Below are 27,533 nucleotides of genomic sequence, written 5' to 3'. Positions count from 1 at the left end.
GTAACCAACCGCCCTCCTCCCCAAGTTCCATAGCCTCCTCACCCAGACGCCCAAGAACGTGGTGGGGGGTGGGGCTCTGGGCACTCCACCCAAAGGACTGCCCAAGCAACAGAAAGCTGGCATTCAATAAGTTTTAAAGTGCAGTGTGGCCTTGTCCTTCCCTCCTCCCCCACCCCTCCCGGGCTAACTTGGCAGTTATCCCCCATTTGTGTGATTAATTAATAAAGAATGAATGAATGTGAAGCAACAATGACTTTATTGTCTCTGCAAGTGGTGATTGAAATGGAGAGGGGAGGGTGGTTAGCTTACAGGGAAGTAGAGTGAACCAAGTTGGGGGGTCATAAAGGAGAAACAAACAGAACTTTCACACTGTAGCTTGGCCAGTCATGAAACTGGTTTTCAAAGCTTCTCTGATGCACACCATGCCCTCCTGTACTCTGCTAACCACCCTGGTGTCTAGCTGCACGTAATCAGTGGCCAGGCGATTTGCCTCAACCTCCCACCCTGCCATAAATATCTCCCCCTTACTCTCACACATATTGTGGAGCGCATAGCAAGCAGTAATAAGGATGGGATTATTGGTTTTGCTGAGGTCTAAGCGAGTCAGTAAACTGCACTAGCATGCTTTTAAACATCCAAATGCACATTCTACCACCAGTCTGCACTTGCTCAGCCTATAGTTGAACAGCTTCTGACTACTGTCCACGCTGCCTGTGTACAGCTTCATGAGTCATGGCATTAAGGGGTAGGCTGGGTCCCCAAGGATAACTATAGGCATCCCCAACGGTTATTTTCTGGTCTGGGAAGAAAGTCTCTGGCTGCAGCTTTTGAAACAGACCAGAATTCCTGAAGATGCGAGTGTCATGTACCCTTCCCGGCCATCCCATGTTGATGTGGTGAAACATCCCTTGTGATCCACCAGTGCTTGCAGCACCATTGAAAAATACCCGTTTCAGTTTATGTACTCGCTGGCTTGGTGCTCCGGTGCCAAGATAGGGATATGGGTTCCGTCTATCGCCCCACCACAGTTAGGGAATCCCATTGCAGCAAAGCCATCCACTATGACCTGCACATTTCCCAGAGTTACTACCCTTGATAGCAGCTTTTTTATTGCGTTGGCTACGTGGATCACAGCAGTCCCCATAGTAGATTTGCTCACTCCAAATTGATGCCGAACTGACTGGTAGCTGTCTGGCATTGCAAGCTTCCACAGGGCTATCACCACTTGCTTGTGAACTCTGAGGGCTGCTCTTATGTTGGTATTCTTGCACTTCAGAGCAGGGGAAAGCAAGTCACAACGTTCTATGAAAGTGCCCTTATGCATCCGAATGTTTTGCAGCCACTGAGAATTGTCCCAGACATGCAACACTATGTGGTTCCACCAATCTGTGCTTGTTTCCTGGGTCCAGAATCGGCATTCCCCAGCACGAACGTGCCCCATTAACACCATGATGTCCACACTGCTGGGGCTCGTACTTTGAGAGAAGTCTGTCCATGTCCTCATCGCTCTCGTCACTGTGCTGCCATTGCCTCCCTCGCCTGGTTTTGTTTTTGCAGGTTCTGGTTCTGCATATACTGCAGGATAATGTGCATGGTATTTACAGTGCTCATATTTGTGGTGATCTGAACAGGCTCCATGCTTGCCGTGCTATGGTTTCTGTGCAGAAAAAAGGTGTGAAACGATTGTCTGCTGTTGCTCTGATGGAGGGGTGACTTGGCTTACAGGGAATTAAAATCAACAAAGGGGGTGGGTTTGCATCACAGATAAACACAAACAACTGTCAGACAGAATGGCCCCCTCAAGGATTGCACTCAAAACCCTGGGTTTAGCAGGCCAGTGCTTACCACTGAGCTATCCCTCTCCTCATTATTCAGAGAGGGGGAAGTAAATGAATACAAAACAAATCTGGTCTTTTGTTTTGATCCACTCCATCTCTCTTATATATCTTAGACTGGCAGTACGGTGCAGTATGGTGCAGTACGACTGCTAGCCATCCTCGTCTTCTGGCTGCTCACCAGAGAACGGTGCAGTACGACTGCAGCTAGGACTGAATCTACATGGTACGAAACTTAAAAAGAGTATGACCTGGAGTCACTCCTATTTATGCCGAGGTCTGCCAGGAGCATCCATGTCTGCCCAGGCACCCCGACCAAACTCACCGAGGTTGGTTAAAAGAGCACCCATTACAACAGCTACCAGTCATAATGCACTGTCTGCTGCCAAAAGGCAAAGACCTGCTGCTGTGTAGCAATGCAGTCCCACGTCTGCCAGCACCCAGGAGACGTACGGTGATGGTGAGCTGAGCAGGCTCCATGCTTGCTGTGGTATGGCGTCTTCACAGATAACCCCGGAACTAAGGCTCAAAACGATTGTCTGCCGTTGCTTTCATGGGGGGGGGGGCTGACGACATGTACCTAGAACCACCCGCAACAATGTTTTTGACCCATTAGGCATTGGGAGCTCAACCCAGAACTCCAATGGGCGGCGGAGACTGCGGGAACAGTGGGATAGCTACCACAGTGCATCACTGCAGAAGTCAATGCTAGCCTTGGTACTGTGGATGCACTCCGCTGAGTTAATGGTCTTGGAGTAGGGACACACACAATCGACTGCATAAAATCAATTTCTAAAAAATTGACATCTATAAATTCAACCTAATTTCATAGTGTAGACATACCCTTAGTATACTTCTCATTGGTCAAGTGATCACATTGCAAAACCCACCACCACAGCTTTTAGTAGAGCTCTCACAGACTGATTGAACATAAGAGCCTGAACTGCCACCTCCCTGCTGGAAATAGTTCCCTAGGATGTCAATCCAGCACCTTTCCCCAGCACTAGATTCACGATATGTATTTAAAATTCTTTGTGGGGGCACAGCTCTGTGCACAGTTTCAATACAACTGTGCATAGGAGTCTGTTGTACAAATAGACATGACTTTTGCTCAGGAAAAACTTGGGATGATGGAAGTTTAATAAAACAATAAAGCTTAATACCAATAAAATATGTGGACAGGATATTAAACCTTGTGTTTCAAGGCTTAAAGAAATCTCCAGCTATGAGAGGTGAGGATGAGATATCTGTGGAATGATCTACCCACCACCTACAGGAGGGTTCTTACTGCATCCGCTGATGCGTCTGCTGGAGGATACTGTGCTTCGTGGTCTGATCCAGTACGGCTGTTTTTGTGTTAACGGGGTCCAGGAAGTTTGAGAGCAATGGGGAGTTGGTCTTCTGCTGGGTTTATGAACGGGGGCAGTCTATGGAGGAGCAGATGCGACGGGTCAGGAGAAATGTGGGGGGCTCTCTGAGAAGACAAAGGTTTCACAGGAGAGGCAGGTCGGAGCGGGGGTAGATCCTGCAGCGGGAGGGAGTGACAGGACTCGCAGCAGGTATGGAGGGAGGGCTGGGGCAAGGCAAGGCCAGAGGCAGGTCTGAGGGGGGAACGAGAGGGCTCGGGTAAGGCGGGGCAATGCCGGGAGGAGAGGGGCAGGCTAGAGGCGGGTGCAAGGCAGGGCTGGCAGGAGGAGAGCGGGCGAGAGGCTCGGGGCTGGGCGGCTCCGGCAGGCAAGAGGCGGGGCGGAAAAGGCAGCACAAAGCGGCGTTGTGCGCTCTGCTGCTCTGGCCCGGCGGCGGGTGGAAACCGGCACCGGAAGCCGGGAGCCTATGGCCGGGCCGCTGCTCCGGAGCGGGGTGCGCCGGTTCCCCTGGCTCTGCAACGTGCTGCTCTACGGCAGCCTCTTCTCGGCCGGGGACGCGGCTCAGCAGCTGCTGCGGCGGCGCCCGGGGCAGGAGCCCGACTGGGCGCAGACCCGGCACGTGGCGCTGGTGGCCCTCAGCTTCCATGGCAACTTCAACTACGTGTGGCTGCGGGGGCTGGAGCGGGCGCTGCCCGGCCGCGCGCCTGGCGCGGTGCTGGCCAAGGTGCTGTGCGACCAGCTGGTGGGGGCGCCTGTCGCCATCCTGGCCTTCTACACGGGTGAGTGCGGCCGGGAGCGGGCCTGAGGCCCCGACACCCTCCCGTGGCTCAATCCCCGGAGTCCTCTCCCCACGGCCGAGCGCCTCCTGCGCCCCCTCCCTGGGGCCGAGCCCCCCGAACACCTCCCCATGGCTGAGCCCCTGCGCCCCCTCCCTGGGGCCGAGCCCCTCCTGCGTCCCCTCCCCACGGCCGAGCCCCTCCCGCGCCCCCTCCCCGGGGCCGAGCCCCCCGCGCCCCCTCCCCGGGGCCGAGCGCCTCCCGCGCCCCCTCCCCGGGGCCGAGCCCCCGGCGCCCCCTCCCCACGGCCGAGCGCCTCCTGCGCCCCCTCCCTGGGGCCGAGCCCCCCGAACACCTCCCCATGGCTGAGCCCCCTGCGCCCCCTCCCCGGGGCCGAACCCCCTCCCCATGGCTGAGCCCCTGCGCCCCCTCCCCGGGGCCGAACCCCCTCCCCATGGCTGAGCCCCTGCGCCCCCTCCCCCGGGCCGAGCGCCTCCTGCGTCCCTCCCGAGGGCCGAGCCGCCAAAACCCCCTCCCCATGGCCGAGCCCCCCGAACCCCTCCCCGTGGCTGAGCTCCCTGCACCCCCTCCCCACAGCCAAGTGCCTCCTGAGACCCCTCTCTGGGGCCGAGCCCCCTGAACCCCCTCCCCATGGCCAAGCCCCCTGCTCCCCCTCCCCATGGCCGAGCCCCCTGAACCCCATCCCCATGGCCAAGCCCCCTGCGCCCCCTCCCCATGGCCGAGCCCCCTGAACCCCTCCCCATGGCTGAGCTCCCTGCCCCCCCTCCCTACAGCCAAGAGCCTCCTGCGACCCCTCCCTGGGGCCGAGCCCCCTGAACCCCCTCCCCATGGCCAAGCCCCCTGCGCCCCCTCCCCAGGGTCGAGCCCCCCGAAACCTCTCCCCATGGCTGAGCTCCCTGCACCCCGTCCCCACAGCCAAGTGCCCCCTGCGCCCCCTCCCCGGGGCCAAACCCCCTCCCCATGGCTGAGCCCCCTGCGCCCCCTCCCCGGGGCCGAGCGCCTCCTACGTCCCCTCCCCAGGGCCGAGCCGCCCAAACCCCCTCTCCATGGCCGAGCCCCCCTAACCCCTCCCCATGGCCGAGCTCCCTGCACCCCCTCCCCACAGCCAAGTGCCTCCTGCGACCCCTCCCCGGGGCTGAGCCCCCTGAACCTCCTCCCCATGGCCAAGCCCCCTGCGCCCCCTCCCCGGGGTTGAGCCCCCCGAACCCTGTCCCCATGGCTGAGCTCCCTGCACCCCCTCCCCACAGCCAAGTGCCTCCTGCACCCCCTTCCCGGGGCCGAGCCCCCCAAACCCTATCTCCATGGCTGAGCTTCCTGTGCCCCCTCCGCGTGTCCGAGTCCCCCGTGCCCCTCCCCATGGCTAAGCCCCCTGCACTCTGTCCCCATGGCCGAGGTCCATGTGCCCTCTTCCCATGACTGAGCCCCCTGTGCCCCCTTCCCATGGCTGAACTCCCTGCGCCCTCTCTCCGTGGCTCAGTCCTCCACACCTCCTCCCCATGGCTGTGCCCCCCGTGCTCCTTCCCAGTAGTCCAACTCCCTGCACCCCCTTCCCGCGGTTCAGTCCCCTAAGTCCTCTCCCCATGGCTGAGCCCCCTGCGCCATCTCCCCGAGGCTGAGCCCCCTGCACCCTCTCCCTGCGGCTGAGCCCCCTCTCCATGGTTGGGTCCCCTGTGGCTGAGCCCTCCGAGCCCCCTCTCCCCATGCTTCCTCCCCATTGTCCAGCACCCTGCACCCCCTCACCATAGCCAAGCCGCCTGCAACCCCCCACCATTGCGGAACACTCTTCAGTCTCTCCCTATAGTTGAGCTTCCTGCACCTTCTGCACCCCTTTCCACTGACGGGCCCCCAAGACCCCCTATCCATGCCTGAGATTGTGCTCCTTCTTGCACCTCAACACCATGTCAGCGCCCCCTGCACCATCATCCCATGGTTCAAATCGCTGTGTCCTCTCCAGAAGGGGTTGGTTGAGCCCCTGCCCAGCCCCAGCAGCAAGGAATGGTTGTGCCCCTTGCACCATATGCCAATGTGACCTTTGTCCTCGGATTCATCCAAGCTTCTTCAGTCTCTGTGGTGGGATATTTGCATTCCATGTGCTTTACTGCACCATGAGTCTTTTAAACAAAACTTTTAAAGAACAAGGCCTAGTCTCACAGTGTGCTAGCAGTAAGGGCTAAATTTTTGGCCAGCCTTGGTTTTCAGGATGTGCACAGAGCACCTCACACATTATACCCATAGATGGGAAAGCAGTTCTGGGATTTTTTAGAATGAATTCAATTAATTATTAATACCAGCTACATAGTGAACATTTATATAGTGGGCTAGATTCACTTCAGCATGATTTGTGTTTTGCCTGAATTACGTCAATGATTTCAATGAATTACACCGGTGCAAAAGTGGTAATTCAGGCCTATCACCTTCAATTAATCCCAAATGATATGAAGCACTTTACAGACTGCTTGTACCAACTATATCTGATGAAACTAGTCTGTGTTACTTTACTCACGATTCTACATCGGCTGCCTCCTAGCTGAACACAGCTGCTGTTTAATAGCAAATATCAGCATTACACAACATGTTAGAAACTGAACTATGCCGGACCCAGTATTAGGAATATACACCAGTAGTGGAACACTGCTGTTAGAGATGGTGATGATAATATGTAACCTTAACAAAGCTAATGAATGTGAAGACTTCAAAAATGAGTCAGATGAGTAGAAAGAGAAATAATGTAAGAAACCATTATAGAAAAGACTAGTGTAAAATGAAACTATCATTTAATTTAAACCATGTGTGGGATAAGAGCGAAGAGCTTGTCTACTCCTGAAAGTTCATCCAGAATAAGGTGGGCATGTGAATTTAAAGTGGACTAGCTATTATTGATTAGCTCCATGTGTGGATGCTCTTGTTCCAGAATAAGTGAGCCTTATTCTGAATTATCTTAATCTAAAATGATTACCTAAACTGCACAAAGGCACTCTTAGTGCAGAATAAGAGTATACACACATGAAGCTTGTGAGCAATAGCTATTTTTGGCCTTCTTTCTATGTAGACACGCCCTAAGTGGTTAGACTCTTTTACCATTGTAAGTATCATGAGATTCTCATTTTATGGTCAGACAGAGATCATTCAGGGTATGATTGGAAGGAAATGAAGGGAGGACAGACGCTCATAGCTAGTACAGATGTGACTGTCAACAAATGCTATCTGCCTAGTCGCCATTGTGAACAGATAGGTGCAATGAGTGGTACAGTGAGACACTACCTACCAGGCACACCATGGCATGCAAATATCCATTATAGTGGGCCAATCCTGAGTTGTGCTGACCATCTTCAACTCCCATTGGCTACAGTATGTGTATATTCATAGATTTGTAGATTTTAAGATCAGAAGGGATCATTATAATCATATAATTTAACCTCCAGCATAATGCAGGCTATAACTTCTGGTTGGATTAGAGCACATCTTTTAGAAAGACATCCAGCACTCCCAAACTCTATTCATAGTAATTTGTTCCAGGGGTTGATTCTCTTTACTGTCCAATACTTGCATTTGTCTAACTTCTGTCTTCCAACCATTGTTGCACGTGCACAGCTCTCCTCTGGATCAGGCTCCTTTTGTGTAATGACAAAGCTCCAATGTGTATATTCTTAGGAGCCTAATGGGCAGTAGATCAGCTAGTGTGTGTATAAATTTCAAGCTGCTGTCCACAGTATATTAAACAAGTACATTTTAGAGCAACTCTGCTCTTCAGATCTACACTTTGGAGTTAATCAAAGGTGCTGTTTATGATGGCAAAAAATGGCATTTTGATCACTTAGTCAGCTAATCCTGAGCAAAATGCAGAGCCCTGTCTACACCACAATTTCTACTGCTGCTACCATTGATGAATAATCCACCCCATTTTTGTCACTGTAGATGCAGCACAGTAGATTTAGTTTGGATCACTTCTTTGGTATCCCCACTGAAGATTAAGAGAATCAGATCAGGAGATGTGATATAGCAGGATAAAGCAGCCATGCAGAACATTTGCTCTTTATTATCCCTCTAACTTTTCTTTCTTTCAAAGAGACTTGTAACATTGTGACAGAATGTGAAAATTCTGATGCAATAAATAAATGTTGGCCCTTTTTGCAATCTTTCTGATTGTCTCAAATGTTTTGCTAGCAGGCATGAGTATACTTCAGGGGAAAGAGAACATTTTTTCCGACTGTAAAAAGAAATTCTGGAATACATATAAGGTGAGGCAAATAGTTGATTAATCTCCCTCTTAAGCAAAACAATTAATGTTATTGAATGCTATAGTTAAATCAAAATAGGATGCTAGCCTCCAACATTGTTTCTGTTTTAATTCTGCTTCCTCTCACTTCTTTTGTTTTGGGATTCTGTGCAGGGGGCTCCATGCAGAGCTGCACTAACACTGAATTATAGGTAACCAGATACCACTACCATCTCCAGTTGGACAAACTGATTCCATCCTTAAATTGTATAGCATATGTATTTACAAATGCATCGGAATCTGTGTCAATTACAGTATCCACAATGTAATAAAGACAATTATACTCAAGGGCTGTAATACCATTTATCTTGAGAAATAACCACCAGTAAATAGTTAGTTGTACAGCTGGCACCACTTTCTTGAACACCTGTTAATAACATTAGTTATGAAGACATCTTTTTTAGTTATCAGTTTCACTCTGTACTTTTCACTGACCGTTTTCCCTTTTTTTAAGAACACTTTTAAGACTACTGATGTCCAATTTAGATCGGTGACACTAACGAGTGTTGGGTTAAAGTCAGCACAAATCCTAAAACTGAGCAAATCAGGGACTTTCAAGATTTTTCGGACTTTGGAAGAAAAATATATCATGAGAAAAAAATTTACAAGATAAACATTGCAACAAAGTCAGCATTTCACTTCTTATCATGGAACAATTACACTATGAGGATAAAAGGGCATTTTTGTCACCATGGAGGGTGTTCTTATAACCAGTGCCCACTATATCTTTGTAAGAACATTTGGTTAAACAGTGTCCTACTGATCTTGCTTACTCTGAGTAAATTAATCAATTCAGTTCTAAGAAAGAGGTTTACAGTATATGAGCAAGTAGAAGGAGCGTTGCAAGTGTGAAATAAATATAAATTTCAGTGGTATTTTTCATTCACAGCTGAAATAAACATTCACTCATTTAAACATTTGTTCAACCATCTGGTAAATGTGCTTATATGTGAGGGATCACATGATTTTGAAGTTCGCATTGTCAGATTTTTGTATATAAACCGAGGCAGAATAATCTCTTAGACCAGGGGTCGGCAAACTTTCAGAAGTGGTGTGCCGAGTCTTCATTCTGATTTAAGGTTTCGCGTGCCGGTACAATAATACATTTAAACGTTTTGAGAAGGTCTCTTTCTATAAATCTATAATATATAAGTAAACTATTGTTGTCTGTAAAGTAAATAAGGTTTTTAAAATGTTTAAGAAGCTTAATTTAAAATTAAATTAAAATGCAGAGCCCCCCAGACCGGTGGCCAGGACCCGGGCAGAGCGAGTGCCATTGAAAATCAGCTTGCGTGCCGCCTATGGCACATGTGCCATAGGTTACCTACCCCTGTCTTAGACATTCTTAGGGTAGCAGCTGATGGGGGTTATTTGCAGTTCTAATATTACCACCTCTAATTTGAACCACCTGATTTGAAACTGAACACCTTTTATTAACTTTGTTGAGGTATTTCCTAGACCTTGTTAAATACTGTCAATAAAAAGGAATACTTGAAATAAATCATTGTAACTGAATTACATAATAGTAATTAGTCCATCACTTTCATTTCAGACTGGGCTGATGTACTGGCCTTTTGTGCAGGTGAGTTTCAAGTTAACATCAGTGCTAACTCAATAACCCTTTCTTAGCCATACAGTCATAAGAACATAAGAATGGCCATACCGGGTCAGACCAAAGGTCCATCTAGCCAAGTATCTGTCTACCAACAGTGGCCAATGCCAGGTGCCCCAGAGGGAGTGAAGCTAACAGGCAATGATCAAGTGATCTCTCTCCTGCCATCCATCTCCATCCTCTGACAAACAGAGACTAGGGACACTATTCCTTACCCATCCTGGCTAATAGCCATTTATGGACTTAACCTAGCCTATCCTTAGTCCTATCCTGTGTTATGCCCACCCAATGCTGCCATTGAAGTCAATGGAATTTTTGGTTGTGTAAGGAATGCAGGATCAGGTCCTAACAATGAACTCTCTTTCCAACACAGCTTTCAAACTTCGTTCTGGTCCCTGTTTACCTGAGAACAGCTTACACTGGGCTCTGTGGCTTTCTCTGGGCTATCTTCATATGCTTTTCACAACAGAGCGGTGATGGCACAGCAAAGTCGGCTTTTCTGTGGTTCCGAAGAGAAAAGGTCAATGCAGATGGAGAACCATCAGAGAAATGAGGAAGTTGTTTAATGGAGTATTTATTTTAAATGGTTAAAATGTGCTTATAAAGGGCAATGAATTGCACCGCCAGCTGATTGCTGTGTTTTAAAATGAATCTTCATCCGAGGGCTCAGTGGTCATTATATACAGTGCAATCGTTTGGTTTTGCACCTGTTTATTTTCACAGAAAAGAGACCCATTGTATATTGCTGTTTAATTATTTTCATGCTGGCAGCTAGTTTCCTCTGGGGACTCTAGCCACTTGCTTGTTACAGTGCAGCAAGAGCATTTGCACAACATGGTAGCCAGCCGCGTTGGGGAGAAATATTAGCTGTAATTTAATTTTCAAGCAACTTCTAATTGCTAGGAAAAGGGGGATAGAACATTAAATCATCAGTGTTTATACCTGCCAGTTATTATGGGAGCAAGATTGCTTTTGCATTCTCTGGAGTTTTCTCTGAATTGCAACCTATGGTACTGAATCTATATTTATTCTGAGAAAAAAATGTACTCTTTTTTTTATAGGAACCGATTATAACATTTTAAAAACTCTTGCCTTACCTGCAGTGAGAATCCGTACAAAGACAATAACTTAGCCTTGCAAAATTTACCAGCCTAAGCACAAAATGTATTTGCTCACCCTCTACAATGATCAATGACACAGAAAAATTAACAACATTTTATGTACTTGTCTATTTAGCATAGTTTCCCAACTGGAGTAAGTGAATGGAATTTTGCAAGACTGATGTAGCTGTTGAATTGTTATTGCTGTGTGTGTATTTAATATCCTCAAGATAATGAGGCAATTAAAAGATGGCTTTATTTATTCTGGTTAGAGCTTTTAAAATCAACATTATATTTGGATATTTGTACTCCTTTTCAGTAATATTCATACTGTGTATGGAGTATGGATGAATGTGTATGATAGAGACAATACGCAACACTCAAAAGCAAATTAGAAATAATGTGCTCAAATTAATGCTTTTTGTGATAATTCTATTACAGCTAGTGCTTTTATTTTTATTTCTGCATGTGCCTTAAATGTATAGTGATGAACTGTATTCATTTAGAAGAAAGGAACTTGGGAGGAGTGCCACTGCAAGGAAAATAAGGGAAATTGACAAGGATTTCAAGAAAGAGTATACACAATCTCTATGTGGTCTGCAGTAAGATGTGGAAAGCATTCAATTGGTGATCGTTTTTGAACTTTTACCAATAAATGTGACAGCTATCAGGATTGCAAATAATAAGAAATAACGTTCAGTTTGATATCAGATTACTAATCCCTCCTACGGAGTTGAAAGACAGTTATTTTCTGTTCCCTGTTTCTTTACCTTGTCAGCATGCACAAAATGAAAAGAATATAGTTCTTGGAGAAAAAATGATGACTGAGATTTAGTGTTGCTTTGCTGTGTGCTATAACAATATGCCGATATGCCTTGAAGTAGATGCAGTTCGTTAGTGGATGAAATGATTCATATATACTTATAATTGTTAGTAAAATTTGTAATGAGAGGAACACCACTCTTATTTTTAAAGCTTTGGATGTTTCTACAAGCTGTGCATTGGTGCTATATACTTTTCTGATACCAGTTATTCAGGAACTTGGCTTAAATAGGATTTTTGTCTGGGTAAGAACTTCAGGATTTATCTCCATGTTTTTTCTGTTTGCAGTATATAGAAAGGTAGTTCTTTGTTCCTTTGCTCTTTTGTGTAATCACACTGGAGCATGTAGTTCTCATGTTTCAGTAAGCTTAAGAATCTAAGTAATCCTTTTACTCCCTCCATTTCTCTTGAAAAGTTGCTAAGGGCTACATAAGTAAACTAATCTCTCTTCCTGTTCTAAAACCTCTTTGTAATCACAAGCTTTGGCAGTTAGTAGGAATGTTTCAGGGGTGGGAGATGCAAAAATGTGGCTATCTTGGGCCAGATCCTCAGGTGGTGTAAATTGGCATAGCTCCTTTGAAGTTTTTGGAACTCTGTCAGTATACACCATCTGAAGAACTGGCTCCTTACTTTTTGGAAATACTATAATTTCTTACCACTTTGTAGATTAGGAGACTCTAATATGACTTTTCCTACATATGCGGGGCTAATGAGTTGGTGATATAGTACTTACCAACAAGAACATCCAAAGTAGCAAACCATGGACAAGCAGCTGGGCAGGTTTGCCCTCATGTCTGTTTGGATGCATGTTTCATAGGTGATCCCAGAGAGTCCACCTAAAGGAGCTGTAATAGACTTAATGTCAACTGAACACTGCACAAAATTCACCAAAAAAGTATGGCTAGATATAAGAAGTCAAGGTGGAACTCAGCTGATGGCAGAGAGTTCCCTCTGTTTGCTATCAGGCATGTATTCACATGACACCTCCATTTCATGGGGTTGTTTCTAAGATCAAATGAGTAGAGAAGGCAAATTCTGACCAAGTGCGACAGCAACTTGGTTTTATTCAATGTAGCGGTGTAGCTTATACAGGGTCTGAATTTGGCCAAGTGAGAATTTGAAAGTCTGTTCCAATTACACTAATTTTTAAAAAAATTACTGCCCTAGATCATTTTGATATCTGAGTCACATTCTGCTAGGAGTTCAGGTTAGTATCTAGAAAAAGCCCAGAAGAAGGTCTGAGTTTTTCCTGCCCTGGAAAGTAGCAGCCACTGACTGACATTCCCAGAATCTTAGGTTTCACAATATGGTACATGAGAAGCTACTTGGCTCACTTATGTGCTATGCTAATGAGCACTATCTAAGTATGTATAGCATATTAATAATAATATTGATGCCACATTTGCGACCTGGAAAGCCTCTGCCATCCCATTTTCTCCTGGTATAGCCAATGCTCACTTTATGGCAATGGGAAAAGGGGTACAAGGAATATACCTATATTAGGGTGGGAAACATCCATTTTAATTTTACTTGGAAAATGGTTGTATTTTTGCAGAGAATCAGTAAACAGTAAAAGTCATTATTTGGACGTGACTGTCTTTAATGGTGTGTGTATAAACCCATGTTTTTGTGAAAAGTTCCATGGGATCATTGTGGACTATAAGCGGTGAAGACCTTAGTTTTACGTCACACCCAGAACATAGCACCTCCTATTGCAAAGTCCTTATCACAAGGAGCAGGTTATGGAATTACTAGGATCAGGGTTATTAACCTCATTTTACAGGTGAGGAAATTGAGTCTCAGAGAAGATTAATGACTTACTGAGGGTCATTCAGCAATTCAAGGGCAGAGCCAAGAACAGAATCTAGAACTTCTGCCTTCAAAGCGTTATGCTATAGCCACTGGACTCTACTCCCTCTCAGATTAGAGGAAAATAAAAATCTGGGATTATTATTAATTACTTATTATCTAATAAAATAATATATTTCCAGAAGCAAGCATGGACATCTGGGAGGAAAGAAAGGCATAAAATCTGTGGCTCCAGGCATCAGCGCTCCAAGCGCGTGCCTGGAGCAGCAAGCCATGGGGGGCACCCAGCTGGTCTCTGCAAGGGCAGCAGTCAGGCAGCCATCAGCAGCTTGCCTGCGGGAGGTCCACCGGTCCCGCTGATTTGGCAGTAATTTGGCGGCGGGTGTGCTGAAGCTGTGGAACTGGGGACCTCCTGCAGGCAAGCTGCCGAAGCTGCGGGACCAGGGACCTCTCGCAGGCGCGCCGCCGAAGGCAGCCTGCCTGCCATGCTTAGGACGGCAAAAAAGCTAGAGCCACCCCTGCATAAAATGATAGCTTCAATAGATGTGTAAAATCAACATGCAAAGATTAGTGATGGTATGTTAGAGACTGCTAAATTTAATCATTTATTTCTGAAATTATTGAAGAGGAAGCTGTCCAATGGATTTGAGGCAGTCTGAAGTAAACAACATGTAGTGCAATGGACAACAATTTAAACTACTTGTGCAAATGCCTGTGAGTTTAGAATTGGTTGTAATCTCTCAGGGGAAAGATCTATGGTCATTGTAAACCACTCAATTAAGATGCTTGCTCAATCCATACCAATGATTAAAAAAGCAAATGAGATGATGGAGTATATTAGGACAGGGACAGAAAAAGTGTGAACCCGTTCAAAGTAGTAGATATTTTATATTATTTTGATATTTATAAAGGAATTGTCCTCAGTGGAAACATTTTCTGCTTCTCTGAATGGAAATGAATTTTGCAAATAAAACCAAATCTGCAAATTTTTTAACATGAGGCAGAGCAACTGTCAAAAAAAAGAGGTGCTGGAATCTTCCTGTATTGGAGATGTTTGTTTTGATGCTTCATAATAATACATTAACCCTTTTCTCTACTGGTTCTGTAAGTCATTTGCTGCCCTTTCATCACTCCATTGATGTCAGTGTAGTATTGAGGGTGCCTGGCAGATAGAGCAGCAAATGAAGTGTGTTTCATTCCCTAGACCTGTAATACAATATGTACAGATTAGCATCAGTCAAAAAGTTTGTGTTCGTTTCTAAGATATACGTGCACAGTTCATAAAGTAGGTGAGTGCTACTTGTGTTAAAATGTATGTGGAATTCAAGCAGGAAAAGAGAATGCAGTGAAATAGCATGGGATGCTTGGCATTTTATTAAACTGTTTATCCATCCTTCTTCTCATGCAAATTGCATTTCTTTCTTGAAATGTACATGATAGGGCTGCTTTTGAAGAAAACAAAAAGGCTAGATTATTATTATTTAGAGGTACACATTATACATGTGGAATACATTGGTCTGTTCCACTTGCTTTTCACACCAGGAAGAAAGGCAGCTTACTCAGCTAGCTGGGGATTCCCCCATTGCAGGTGTATCTCCAAGTGGCACAGAGCTATGGTCCTGAGGCTTTTCTAATCTACACTGCAGGCTGAACCCAGCTGGCCCCAGGATTAGAGAAGAAGAAAGATAGTTTAAAGTCATCTTTGCTCATTCGCTCCTCAGCTGCACAGTGCGGGTTATGGCCCTGTAAATTTAGTTGCTTATTTTATTTTATTACAGATTAACAATTGATACTGTAAATTATTTTTGTATACAAGCATTACAGAGATGTATCAGATGACCATGATAATGGAATACAGTCACGGCTGGCGCTACCATTTAGGCAGCCTAGGCAATCGCCTAGGGCGCTAGGATTATTCGGGTGGCGGCATTTTGCCGGGGGGAAGAAGGGGCAGCAGGCGGTTCCGGTTGACCTGCCGCAGGCATGCCTGTGGAGGGTCCACTAGTCCGCGGCTCCGGTGGAGCTGCCGCAGTCATGCCTGCGGATGGTCGGCTGCTCGCGCGGCTCCAGTGGACTGCCCGCAGGCATGCCTGCGGCAGCTCCACTGGAGCCACGGACCAACGGACCCTCCGCAGGAACGACTGCGGCAGCTCCACCGTAGCCGCGAGATCAGCGCGGGGGGCAGCGAAATGGCTGTGCGCCTAGGGTGCGAAAAATCCTAGCACCGGTCCTGAATACAGTAGAGGTAAATCTGTGTACGTTACAGGTTAAAACAGAAGAGGAAACTCTTTGGGACTTTAGAGGTCTTTTTAGGGTGAAGAGAAAGTGGTGCAATCAGACTTAGGGAACTCCCTGCTGGAAATATATGAATTGATGGATTAGCAGCAGCTCTGGCAAAAATTCTTTCAGACTTTTCAGAGATTCAGCAATTCCAAGGCCAGAAGGGGCCACTGTGAGCATTTAGTCTGCCTTCCTGTATAACATAGCCATAGAATTTCACCAAAATAATTCCTAGAGTAGTGTTTCTCAACCTGTGGTCTGCAGACCATGTCTAAGGGCTCAGCAAAAGACTAAGACTGAAAACTGACTAAACAAAATTCAATTATATATACAGACAATAGATTTCCAAAACGTCTGCACCTCCATTCAAAAATTTCTAGAGGTCTGCAAATGAAAAAAGTTTGAGAACCACTTCTAGAGCATATCTTTTAGAAAAACATTCAATCTTGATATAAAAATTGCCTGTGATGGAGAATCCACCACAACCCTTAGTAAATTGTTCCAATGGTTAATTACCCTCAGTGTTAAAAATGTATAACTTATTTGACTTATGGTGAGAAAGATCAAGAGTCTCAAATGAAGACAAAAACCAAGAGAGAAAACTCATTGCATTTCTCCATGCTGAAAATGGGTCAATAATGTACAGGAGACCAGTATGAGGAGGCTGTATCAAATACAGTGGAGTCTTTTTTTAGTGAACTCACATAAAGTGAAAACACCTTTCTAGGGAAGCAGAATGGAAGATCAAAATGGCCTCCCATTGTAATGTGCAGATTCCAGTTCTGGTTCTAGTGAACCTCTACTCAGAATGAAGTTGGTTCACTGAGAAATAGTTTCAATATAAGAGGGCCCCACTGTAGTGAGTGTTTGTAAAATGAAGTGATTACAGTGAAATATCAGTATCTAAGGAAAAAGCCAGATTTACCTACAGTATAATATGTGGAAATATCATGAAGCTAAAATGACAAATGTGAGAACTGGAACAGTGTTAGCAACATAATGACATTGGAACTTCCATATAATAATTATTTGCATTAATTTCTATAGTATTTTTCATCTGAGCTGCTCAAAGCCTTTTACAAATGTTCCGGGGGGGAAATCCTCCTCTTAGCACCCACCCAGAGTAACTAGGCTGGGGACTGATCTTTGTGGGAGCAGAGAGGAGTAATCCTCTCCCAGAGAACCTGCCCTGAGGTCCACTTCCCAGTCTCAGGAACAGAGTAGTCTCCGCAGCTCTTGCAGCCCACTCTAGATGTGTGTGGAGGCGGGGGAAGGATTTGGTCAGTGACCCAACGATCCTGTACCCAAGAAGCTGAGCACAGAAACACAGCCAGTCTACGTTGAACAGGGCTTTGACACACACAGTTTCCAACCCACATGAACTTCCAAAACCTGTACACACAGCACAACTGCAGGGTTCAACAGCATCTGAGACTCTGCTGCCTGTGGAGAGATGGCAGCTTTTGCTCTGAATTAGTTAACCTTCCCAATGCCCTTTTCTGACTAGTTCATGGCTGGGGAAACTGAGGCACAAATGATTTCCCCATGGTCATACAGTGAGCATATGGTTGAGGACACTCATTCCCTGACTCCTGTTCCTGAGCTTTTATCAGAAGACCAGCTTTCCCCCCACTGCACCTGTGTTAGTGATGCCACAGGCTTTTTAGGTGGAGCTTTCTTCCCCTTACTTTCATGTTTTCCACTAGTGCATGGCTTATGTAACATCTTCAGTCTTTCTCTCACCCTCGTTGAGTGGCTGAGATTGAGGAATCTACTTTTCTGGCATTCCTCTACTGCTTGTGGTGTTCTCATCTCACCGTTACTTTAACAGCCCAATCCTACAGCCATAGGTCAGGCAAAACTGCTATATAATTCAATGTGTGTGGTTTGTCTGTATTAGGATTGCACACTCAGGCCCTTGATATAGTCTTGGTAATGATGAGGTTTGATATCTCACTCTTTGAAATAAGCGTCACATTTATTTATCTAATAAAATATGCTCAGCTGCTTCCATTTCACGCATCACATACTTTTATTTTCACATCCAAAGCACAATAAGATAATTAGTTGTACCTGAGCTGCCATAGTAGGCCAGTGACATTGATTGAAGTACTTTACGTTAATTACATGCTCAATTGATAACGGTCACAATACATAGTGATGAGAGACTAGTAGAGTGTAGTAATTACATCTGATGTTATGTAGAAGTACTTGTACTGTTCCAGTGCAATATTTCTCTTGTTCTGTAAGTAGGATTCTGAAAATTCAATGGGACATAGGCTCCTCAGTCACTTGGAGATGAATTTTTAAATGTATTTAGGCACTTAAAGATGCAGATAGGCACTTAGTGGGATTTTCAAAAGCTCCTAGCCCCAATTCCCACTGAGAGCTCAGTCCTGCACAACTCCCAATGGGAATTAGGGGTCTCGGTGCTTTGAAATTCCCATTAGGTGCCTATCTGCATCTGTAGGTGCCTAAATAAATACTTTTTAAAATCTAGCCTTTAAACACTTGTGAATATCCTGAGAGACATGGAGCACCTGCAGCTCCCACTGGCTCAGAGGAGTACAGGGGCTATTTTGTGTGTCTCTCTTGGTGCAAGGATCCCAAATGGAGCAGGTAGGCAGTAGGGTTCTGTGCTGACTCAGAGAATGGACTGGCTGCATTTAGTGGATCATGTTGCACTGTCCTTGCAGATGATGTAGCTTGCATAGCCCCATATTCACTGTTAAGGGAGGGAATTACAGCTCTTTTAGACATGTGAGGCTGTACAGTTCCACATTGTCCACTACTCAGCCCAGTGAATAAATGGCACGGTTTGACCCATCAGACTGAAGCAGGAGATGGAAGATTACAGCTGCCATTTCAAGGTGAAGGAGAGAAGAGAATGCTAAGTGGAAGGGACAGGCATACCTATGGTATTGCATATGTAGAATCACTCTTATACTGAATCGAGTTTTTGTTGTCCTTGTAGTTTTATTTCTTGTGGACCAGCAACAAAATAACACATCTTTCTTCTATGCTTCTGGGCCTGTGAACGTTTTTGAGCTCTCATGTAAGATCAGCCCTTGTGCAGGGAAAAGGGATGTCCACATGCAATTACCTTTAATTTTTGGACTTTCTAATGCCAGTGCAGGTTAACTCAGAACCTAAGTGAGATGGCAAAGTGATACTATGTTGGCATGTTTTTTATGACTTTTTATTTTAACAGATGTATCTGTGTATTAAAGTTCAATACACTATTGTACACTTCTGTCAGCATGCAACCTATCATATCCTAGACCCTGTATCTGTGTGTAATTCAGGAATCTGTTTTTCTGTGTAATTCAGGAATCTGTTTTTCTGTGTATCTGTTACCACCCAACACCCATGTAAAAACTCTGCTGCAAGATAATGGCTCACCTACATGACAAGGTGCTGAAATTGGTCCAAAGATGGAAAAATGTGAATATTATACTGAGGACTTTATTACCAGTACTATTTGTAATGTATCCAACTTTTACAAGTCAAGGAAAAGTACAGATAATATGATGGTTTTTAGTGTACTGCTGTAAAATTTACAATCAGAGAGCAAAGTGTGAATGTAACATGAGTTTACTGAGAAAAATAAGAAGTCAGATATCTTTTGTTGTGGTCCAAAGTACTGCCAGGTGAAACTTAGTCATTAAGCCTCAACTGGGATACTCAAACTGTTTCTGTTCTATCTACCTGGACCTGTATATGCCCTTGTGTATGGAATACCAGTTTGTACTTCTAGGGCTGCTGTATTTTGTATTCTGTAATCTGACCTTTCACATAGAATGGAATCTGAGTAAATAGATTTTTTTTAAATGCTGTTGTGGTCTCTATTACTCATCTCTCTGCAACCTTTGCAATCAGACTTTGTATAGACACAGACACCAAACCCCTGCCTTCAAACAAATCACTCCACTTAAACAAAAACTCAGCATAACCCACCATATTTTGACGATTTCCACCCAAAACCGTAAATCAGCTCAGCTTCTCTTGAAACCCAGTTCAGACACAAAGGTTTATAAGGCTTGGTCAACCTGGTCTGTGTATTAGGGGCTCAATCCTGCAAGAATCTGAGTGCTGTATCCCTGATCCAGCAAAGCCTTTAAGCACTTGTTTAATATTAAGCATGTGATAATGGAGCTGAATGCATGCTTAAGGGCTCTGCTGGATTGGGACTAGAGAGTTCAGCCTCTTGAAGGACTGAGCTTTAGGTTATTGATACAAAATGAGACCTTACATGGCCTGGCCTCACACAGTTTAAGTTACAAGTCAGAAAGACTGTGGAACAAAGTCATATGTGAGGTGGCAAATTTGCAGATTTTTTCCCCAGAAAAACAACTTTGGGAACACAAAATGGTGCAGTATTAAATGAAGAAAATGTCAACTAAATTTTGCCAATCATGTCATTTTTTGCTTGGCATTTTTTTGATAATGTCTCTTGTCATTTTTCAACACAAACTGTACTTTAAATACAAGTAAATGGAAATAATAAAGAATTACTAATTAAATGCTCAGTTGATTCATTCATTCTTGATTAAACAGGTAGTCAGTGATATGTTAAACCCAGAGGTGTACCCATTTAATAGTTCACATTCCAAGCACTAATCAAAAATCAAGAAGTTAGAATAAGATGACATATAACTCAGAGAACATGAATGCACATATGTGCTGATCCGCATCTTAAATTCAAGGAACTTCATATCTCCCTTTAATATGCTCCTTAGAATGCCTTGCCATACTGCCTTTAAACTACAGAATACTTTTCCAATCCTGGCAGAAATGTAAAGCAGCAGCGGGAAAGGAGTAACACTCCAGTTTTTTACCTGCAACAAGTCTGAATTATATATGAAGTTATTTTGGCCTAAAATACATTTACAGGAATGATTAATGATAGGAAAAGCCATGTAAGTACATAAATCAGGCAGTAACTATTCATGGTATGGGAAAGATTCATAATGAGGAAGTAATATCAATACTGATACATGATACACATTAATCTACTAGCCCTGACCCTGATCTTGCATAAGGATCTGCTAGAGCAATGGTTTTCAAACTTTTGTATTGGTGACCCCTCTCACACAGCAAATATCTGAGTGTGTCCCCTCCCCTTATAAATTAAAAACACTTAAAAATATTTAACACTATTATGAATGCTGGAGATGAAGCGGGGTTCGGGAGTGGAGGGTGACAACTCGTGACTCCCCATGTAATAGGGTGACTAGATGTCCTGATTTTATAGGGACAGTCCCGATATTTGGGACTTTGTCTTATATAGGCTCCTATTACCCCTCACCCTCTGTCCCAATTTTTCACACTTGCTGTCTGGTCACCCAACCAAGTAATAACCTTGAGACCCGCTGAGGGATCGCAACCTCCAGTTTGAGAACCGCTGTGATGGAGCAGACTCTTGCATCCCTGTGGACTCCCACTGATGTGCAAGGGGGAAGGATCTGTGCCTCTAAGAGTTCTTCTTTCATGACAGCACACAACGGAACATAGTTATAAACTGCAAAAAGATATTAAGCTATATCTTGCCCCTCTATTTTTAATTAGGATTTATATACTCTGAAGAAACAAATAAAATTTACTTTTGCCTAATATACATTTTAAAAGAAAATGTGATACACACAATATCAGAAACAAAGAGAGAAAGAGCCTTGATTTTTATAGGGCAGTAACATGAATGGTCTCATATACATTGGCAAGATCAAACTGTGTTATAATGTCACTGACGTATTATACCCCAATCTCCTTACATAGTAAATTTGTCTGGATAGACAGCTCATGACATTATGGGGACAGGAGATTATGTTTAATGCGGTCTTGTTCACAGATCCAGATTCCCAGGCTATTGAGTTCATCTATGGCCTACATGCATCTCTGTTGAGGAATCTGGTTACAGCACACTTTGACATGTCCCAGACTTCCTGGACACTCTGAAAACACAGGCAGGTCCATTCTACACTACAAAATTGAATCATTGAGGGAGAATTTACATGGTTGAAATTCAAGTGCAGATGGTACCAGTATGAGCAGGAATTATTTCATGTAAACTGTGCTGTATTGTGTTTTAGAACAATGCTGTAAACCTCTCTAGGGTGTTTGTTTTTATATCCTAGATCTGTAGCTTGGTTTGGCTAGCAAGTTGCTCAGGAAACAAATCCCTGTGGTAGAATTGTGCTAGTGTCAACAACTTGTTGCTAACATGGTTTCAACTATAGTATAGCTAGTATAGTATATATAAAAGGCTCAATAAGGCTGGCCTCTTCCCACAAGAAATTAAAATCAGACACTGAAGTGTAAAGTATACATGAATATAAGCAAAAGATAAAATACTTTTACATATAATCCACAATTTAATTTTACTTTACTAGGTCAAATTTCAAAAGGTGAATTTTAATGATGAATAAATATAAACCTTTGCAGAAGTTTTACCAATATTTTTATGATGTTGGAATGACTGAACAGTCTTACAAGGAACAGTGCCCCTACTTCCTGCTTCCCCTGTGGCCAAGAACTAGCCAGATCTGGCCTTTGGAGAATATCATTAGTGTAATCAGATTGCCAGGATAATAGAGCCCTGCCTCCCTCTCCCCATTATGCTAGTCATAAGACTATGCCAGGAGCTTCCCCAGGGAAAGGGGAATGAAAAAAGTGCTGCTATGATCTGGCTATTCTCAGCAACAAAAGTTTCTTGTGGGCCATTACAGCTGAGTGTATATTATAGCAGCCCTCTGGCTCCTCTAGCTTTCACCAACATTCAAATCATCCCCCAGCCAGCCCAGAATCTTTTATTTCATAAATGGACCATGAAGTACTTTTCCCCCTTGCCTTGTGAGCTGTTTTGAGCCAAAGCTCAGAACTGGGGTCAATGCATTTGTGATAAACATCAAGGAAAATATTGTCAGCTGGTTTTAGATTTGGTTTCAAGAAGGATAAGTCTACAGCAGCTTTAGCATATTCCAAAATGAAAGCGCTTGATGAAAACAGAATATTTTTTCTCCAGACGTTAAATAGGCCAACCATGAAACAAATGTAGTCAACTTTTCTGCTAAATCTCACTAAATTAAACTGAGCACTAAGCTGCCTATAGCATCCACTTGTGAGACTGGGAAATTAGAGACAGACCGTTCCCTCCTTTGAAAAAATACCCCAAGGAAATAAAACACTTCTACATTGTTGTGAGGTCTCACAGTGGTTTCTCTTCTGTATCATTCCTTCACTGAGTTGGGACTGAGACCTGTGGAAAGAACAAGGCCTCTAGTACCCACATAAACAGGGGATCTGTGGGAGCCTGAAGCAAAAAAAATCTGTAGATCCCTGACAGCTATGTGAAGCCAAAGATTATTCACGCACACCTTCTTCTACTCTGATTTACACGGCATACTGCCATTCTCTGAGTAAAGAGCAAACAGTATATATAGTGTCTTGGCTGCTGAAGGAGATCATTGGTATGTACTGGAGGGAAAGGGAGCAATAGATTGGCACACACAAAAACTGTCCAATTTCAAATGACTAGCCACAGCACCTGAAGACATTACTTGATGAATAAATCATTGTAGGAACTGAAGCAGTCAGGTGGTATGATTTAATGAGAGAAATATAAATCAGACCTGAAGGACATCTGTATTTTTCTGCATCTCAAACTTCTGAATAACTGGAATGAACTGAGATTTTCATAGTTTCTTTCCCTATGATGCATTCAGTAAAAGAGAACAAATCTTGTGGGCATAAGAGTAAATATCTTTCTAAGGTGCATTCAAGGGCATCATTAGCTGCAGGGAAATTACTTCAACTGCAAATGATGCACATCACAATAGCAAAAATGCTAGAACATAAGCAACTTAATTTCTTCTGATAAGACCTCAGTCCTGCAAATGCTTGCATGTTAACTCATCAGGACTACTCAAATACTCACATGTGTAACTGTTTGCAGGTTCAGCCCTAATATTATAATGTAGATTTATCAAAGGTAAGCAGGTGAAAACACACTATCAGAATATGATTAATTGACTGATATGCTCTGTCACCTACAGTTAATTTCTCCAAATATCATGATTTCTTACTATTGCTATTCCTTTTTTCTTTCAGGTTAGCAAACTCAGATCTTAAAATATTTGATTATTTTCCTAGATTCTTCCTCTATCTCATAAAGAAAGCATTTGGGTTGCAATTATGAAAAGCACCCAAGGGATGGATTAAACCTAAATGGGGCCCAGATGCATCCATATATTGGCCTTCCTCCCCACTCAGCCTCTATCTCCTAGTCCAAACCTGGCCCCTATCTCAGATAGGCCTTTGTCTTCCTCCCACTCCTATGTTCTTAATTCCTTCAAGTGAGTCAATACAGCCACCCTCAGGCAGTCACATAGTCACCCAGTTAGCTGTGCATTGTGCTGCCACCTGCTACGCTGCTTCTGACTCACAGCTCTGTCTGGGCTCCTTCTCACTAAGGGCCGAAATCTGCCAGAATTTAGCATTTCTTAGTTACTGAGACGAATTCAAGAATGTCTGGGACCCAAAATAGTCCCAGCAAATCTCCACAGAATGCAGATGAGAAGGAAGGAGCCAGGTGTCCTGCAAGCCTTCTAAAACGTTGTCCAAGTAATTCTAATTTGCTAGCTGGCTTCATTCAGTGAAAAGCAGAAATGCAACTAGGCAGAGATTCTCTCAATGCTACAATTTTGAATTTTGCTTTTTCTGTGCAGCCCCTACCTCTGCAAAATTAAAAATAACTCCCCCAATGCTGACTTCAAAAAACCCAGCATCATCTTTTGAAATCCTGTCCACACACGTTCTACACCCTTATTATGTCTGTAATTGAAAATAAACATTCAGAATTACTGGAAATCCATCAGTTGTCATGAACCAGTCACTTGATCTCTCTTAGCTTTTTTATGTATGACTTCATAAGGAGACACTATCACTGTGATCCAGTGGTTAAAACACTGAGTGGGAAGGCAGAAGACGTCAGTGCTGGTCCTTACTCTGTCACTGACTTGCTGAGTGGCAATGGGCAAGTTAATTAACTATGCTTTGTCTGGGCTTCTCATCTGCACAATGAGGGTAATACCACTAACAGTAAAGTGCTATGAAAGCTTTGGATGAAAGGCACTACATCATGCTGCCATGATGTAGTCACCACCACAATAAAATAAAACTAATAATTGCCACAGCTGGAAATTAGCTTCCTGCATAATAATTTCCTTCTCTTCTAATCCCAGGAGACTGCACAGTCAGTGAACGTACATGTTTATGAGAAATGCAAAACCACATCATTTGTTTGGGTGCCATCCTCTGGCTTTTGCTGAAAGTGAAGCTAGAAAGCATGGAGCTCTGCAGAACTCTTGCAGAGGCTGTTGAAGTGCATATGGTGGCTGGGGCGGGGAGGGTTCACTGTGAAAGTAAAGCTTAGCTCTCCATGGTATTATTATTTATGAGGTGTAACGTGCACCTGATGTGCTCAGCACTGCACAAGACACAAAAAGAAAGACAGTCCCTGCCCTGAAGAATATACCTCTAGTCAAGGGTTCATAAACCTGGATTCCAGGGTCATGCAAATGTTCATGAGGTCAGACTCTTCATGTCTCCTAACAGAGCATTTACCTGGCTACTCCTCTAGAAGAAATGAAGAGGGAGAGTCACCAACCCAGCTGCCCTCAAAAAGATCAGGAGCTGAAGTGGACATGAACAGACGGTGATAGAGGGCGGGGGTTAGGCTACTTATGTATATGAAGGGGAGAGGGAAGCTAGCCAGTGCCTGGTGAGGAGAGCAGCTTGGGGGAGCGGGCAGGAGATAGGACCATAGAGATGGTCTTTGAAGGGAGGTTTCTTGTGAAGTGGGAAGCATCCTCCTCCATAACCGCTTGGGGGGTGGGATATTCAGGCAAGGGTCTTCTTCCTTTGCGTCTCTGCCTGGAAAATACTATCCCCAGCCCGTGTCCTTCCCAGCCCCTGGCAGAATCCCTAGCCAGTGATCGCCTCTCCCCCCGTGGCATGCTTTTCCCCATTGTTTTCCTGCCTCCCCCTTCCCTTCTCCCTTGCTCTCACCCAGCGCTTCTGTAGACAGCATCCTCGCACTGAGCATGTGCGTTGCATCCCTTCCCCTCCTCCTATTCGGGTACCAGCCCGGCGACGAGGTTCAGTGAGCTCAGCAGCGCCTTCCAGTCCAGCCTAGCAAAGGGCTGAGCCGGAGCCCTGCCGCCCCGGCTCGAGTGGAGTAAGCCGGGGAGCCCCATGCACACAGACTGCCCGGGCAGTAGCCATGCATTCAGGCGTGGAGTTAAAGAGAGCCATCTCTGCCAGCATGGAGGCAGAGAAACCAATGAGAAGCTACGGGGCAGTGGAGGAGACTGAGTGGAAAGCTGAGGGGCTGGGGAGAAGTAAGTGCTTTGGATTGCTAGAGCAAAGGATGAAAACGCTGAGCTGCTGCTTATTTCCAGATCCCCGCATCAGCACTTTAAACCAGAGGAAGGAGGGGGTAGGGGGTGAATAGCGCTTTAAAGGGCCATTCTGTTTGATAGATATTGTGTTCAATCCGCACTGGAATGACCTGATCCCCTTAGCTTAGATTTGGCAATGCATACATACATGCAAATGAGCAGCGGGGTCTTGGTAACAAAAGGAAACAGCCTTTGCTTTGGGGCTGGGCAAGGTTTGTGCGATCATTTTGCCCATTGAGACTGGCAGCCTCTGCCTTCTGAACTGGGTTGAGTTCAAGGCAAAGGACTTTCCCTCACTGACCCTAAGAATGGACGGGCTGGATTCATTCTAAGGCAGCTCAAATCACTTTATTATTGCGTTGGAAAATGGATCACTCACTTAGCTCAATGAAGTGCAGAGATGTTACTGTTTTGGAGGCTGTGGGATGGGGAAGGATAATTGGGACATTAGTTTTCCTTTGATGTCTATACAATGTGATTTATTATATGGCATTTAACAAATATTGGCAGCATTTTATAGGCTTCATGTTTGAGATGCACAAGTGACATCCATATTATTCATTCCCATGTTCAGTTGGAGGGTATTGAAATACTATGCTTCATTCAATTGTATAATAATGGATGTACTGTATTTATTGGCTCAATAAAAGCTCTCTAGTGCAAGAGTGCTCTTCAGTGAAATCAACATATTTCAGAATGCAGCAGCTGACACATCCATTCCAAAGTGCTGATGACAAGAATAGGTATAGAGATAAATGCTATCAATTCAAGCTGTCAGGAGGACTCCTGACTGTCCCAATACTAGTAACTGTTACTCTTTTGGTGGCAGAGCCACCTCCCAGCACAACTTGATAAACCTGTAAATTCCCTCCCATTTCCTAAATAACCATTTGTGGCTAACATCCTTGAAAAGGAAGTCAGCGAAAAGCTGTGCATTCGTTGCAGGACAAAATTATGATAAGTTTTAGCAAGGATTCTGATTAAGCTCTATGGAGAATGCTTTGTGGAGAATGAAATGTTTGCAATAACTTATTTGTTAAGACAGATTGTGGGCCATAATGTTTGCTGGTCTCTGAGATCTGTCATCCACCTTTTGATATTGTGCATCATAATGTCTTACTAGAATATCTTTAATATCTTTGGTTTGCAGCAACTTGGTATCATATTTTATCCATTGT

The 27,533-nt window shown here is 44.5% G+C and overlaps 2 protein-coding genes across 4 annotated transcripts in view; both read left to right on the top strand.

Moving 5' to 3' along the window:
- Positions 1–3,594: 3,594 nt before the first annotated feature.
- Positions 3,595–19,217, top strand: MPV17L (MPV17 mitochondrial inner membrane protein like). 3 transcript variants are annotated; one of them, XM_050967779.1, is made up of 4 exons: positions 3,595–3,981; positions 8,167–8,237; positions 9,828–9,857; positions 10,261–19,217. In XM_050967779.1, exons 1-4 carry the CDS (start codon positions 3,669–3,671, stop codon positions 10,438–10,440), a joined length of 594 nt encoding a protein of 197 aa, XP_050823736.1. In that variant the 5' UTR covers positions 3,595–3,668; the 3' UTR covers positions 10,441–19,217. The 3 variants fall into 3 exon arrangements, with proteins under 3 accessions (XP_050823736.1, XP_050823737.1, XP_050823734.1); XM_050967777.1 differs by having other exon boundaries at positions 3,625–3,981; positions 8,164–8,237; XM_050967780.1 differs by lacking the exon at positions 8,167–8,237.
- Positions 19,218–26,005: 6,788 nt separating this feature from the next.
- The window catches only part of BMERB1 (bMERB domain containing 1), an 85,930-nt gene continuing 84,402 nt past the window's right edge, over positions 26,006–27,533 (top strand). Inside the window, exon 1 of the mRNA XM_050967774.1 lies at positions 26,006–26,295. Coding sequence (XP_050823731.1) covers positions 26,178–26,295 — 118 coding nt within the window. The 5' untranslated portion in view covers positions 26,006–26,177. The remainder of the gene's footprint in view (positions 26,296–27,533) is intronic.

The sequence above is a fragment of the Gopherus flavomarginatus genome, chromosome 9 (assembly GCF_025201925.1).
Source record: "Gopherus flavomarginatus isolate rGopFla2 chromosome 9, rGopFla2.mat.asm, whole genome shotgun sequence".
Taxonomy (NCBI): Eukaryota; Metazoa; Chordata; order Testudines; family Testudinidae; genus Gopherus; species Gopherus flavomarginatus.
This window is presented reverse-complemented; position numbering and strand designations above follow the sequence as displayed.

What these genes read in the sequence shown, in the direction of transcription:
- MPV17L (XM_050967777.1), top strand. Translation starts at nt 3,669, where the DNA reads ATGGCCGGGCCGCTGCTCCGGAGCGGGGTGCGCCGGTTCCCCTGGCTC. An exon ending in AATTCTGGAATACATATAAG is followed by an intron (nt 8,238 to 9,827) that starts GTGAGGCAAATA and finishes CTTTCATTTCAG; the next exon opens with ACTGGGCTGATGTACTGGCC. An exon ending in TGTACTGGCCTTTTGTGCAG is followed by an intron (nt 9,858 to 10,260) that starts GTGAGTTTCAAG and finishes TTTCCAACACAG; the next exon opens with CTTTCAAACTTCGTTCTGGT.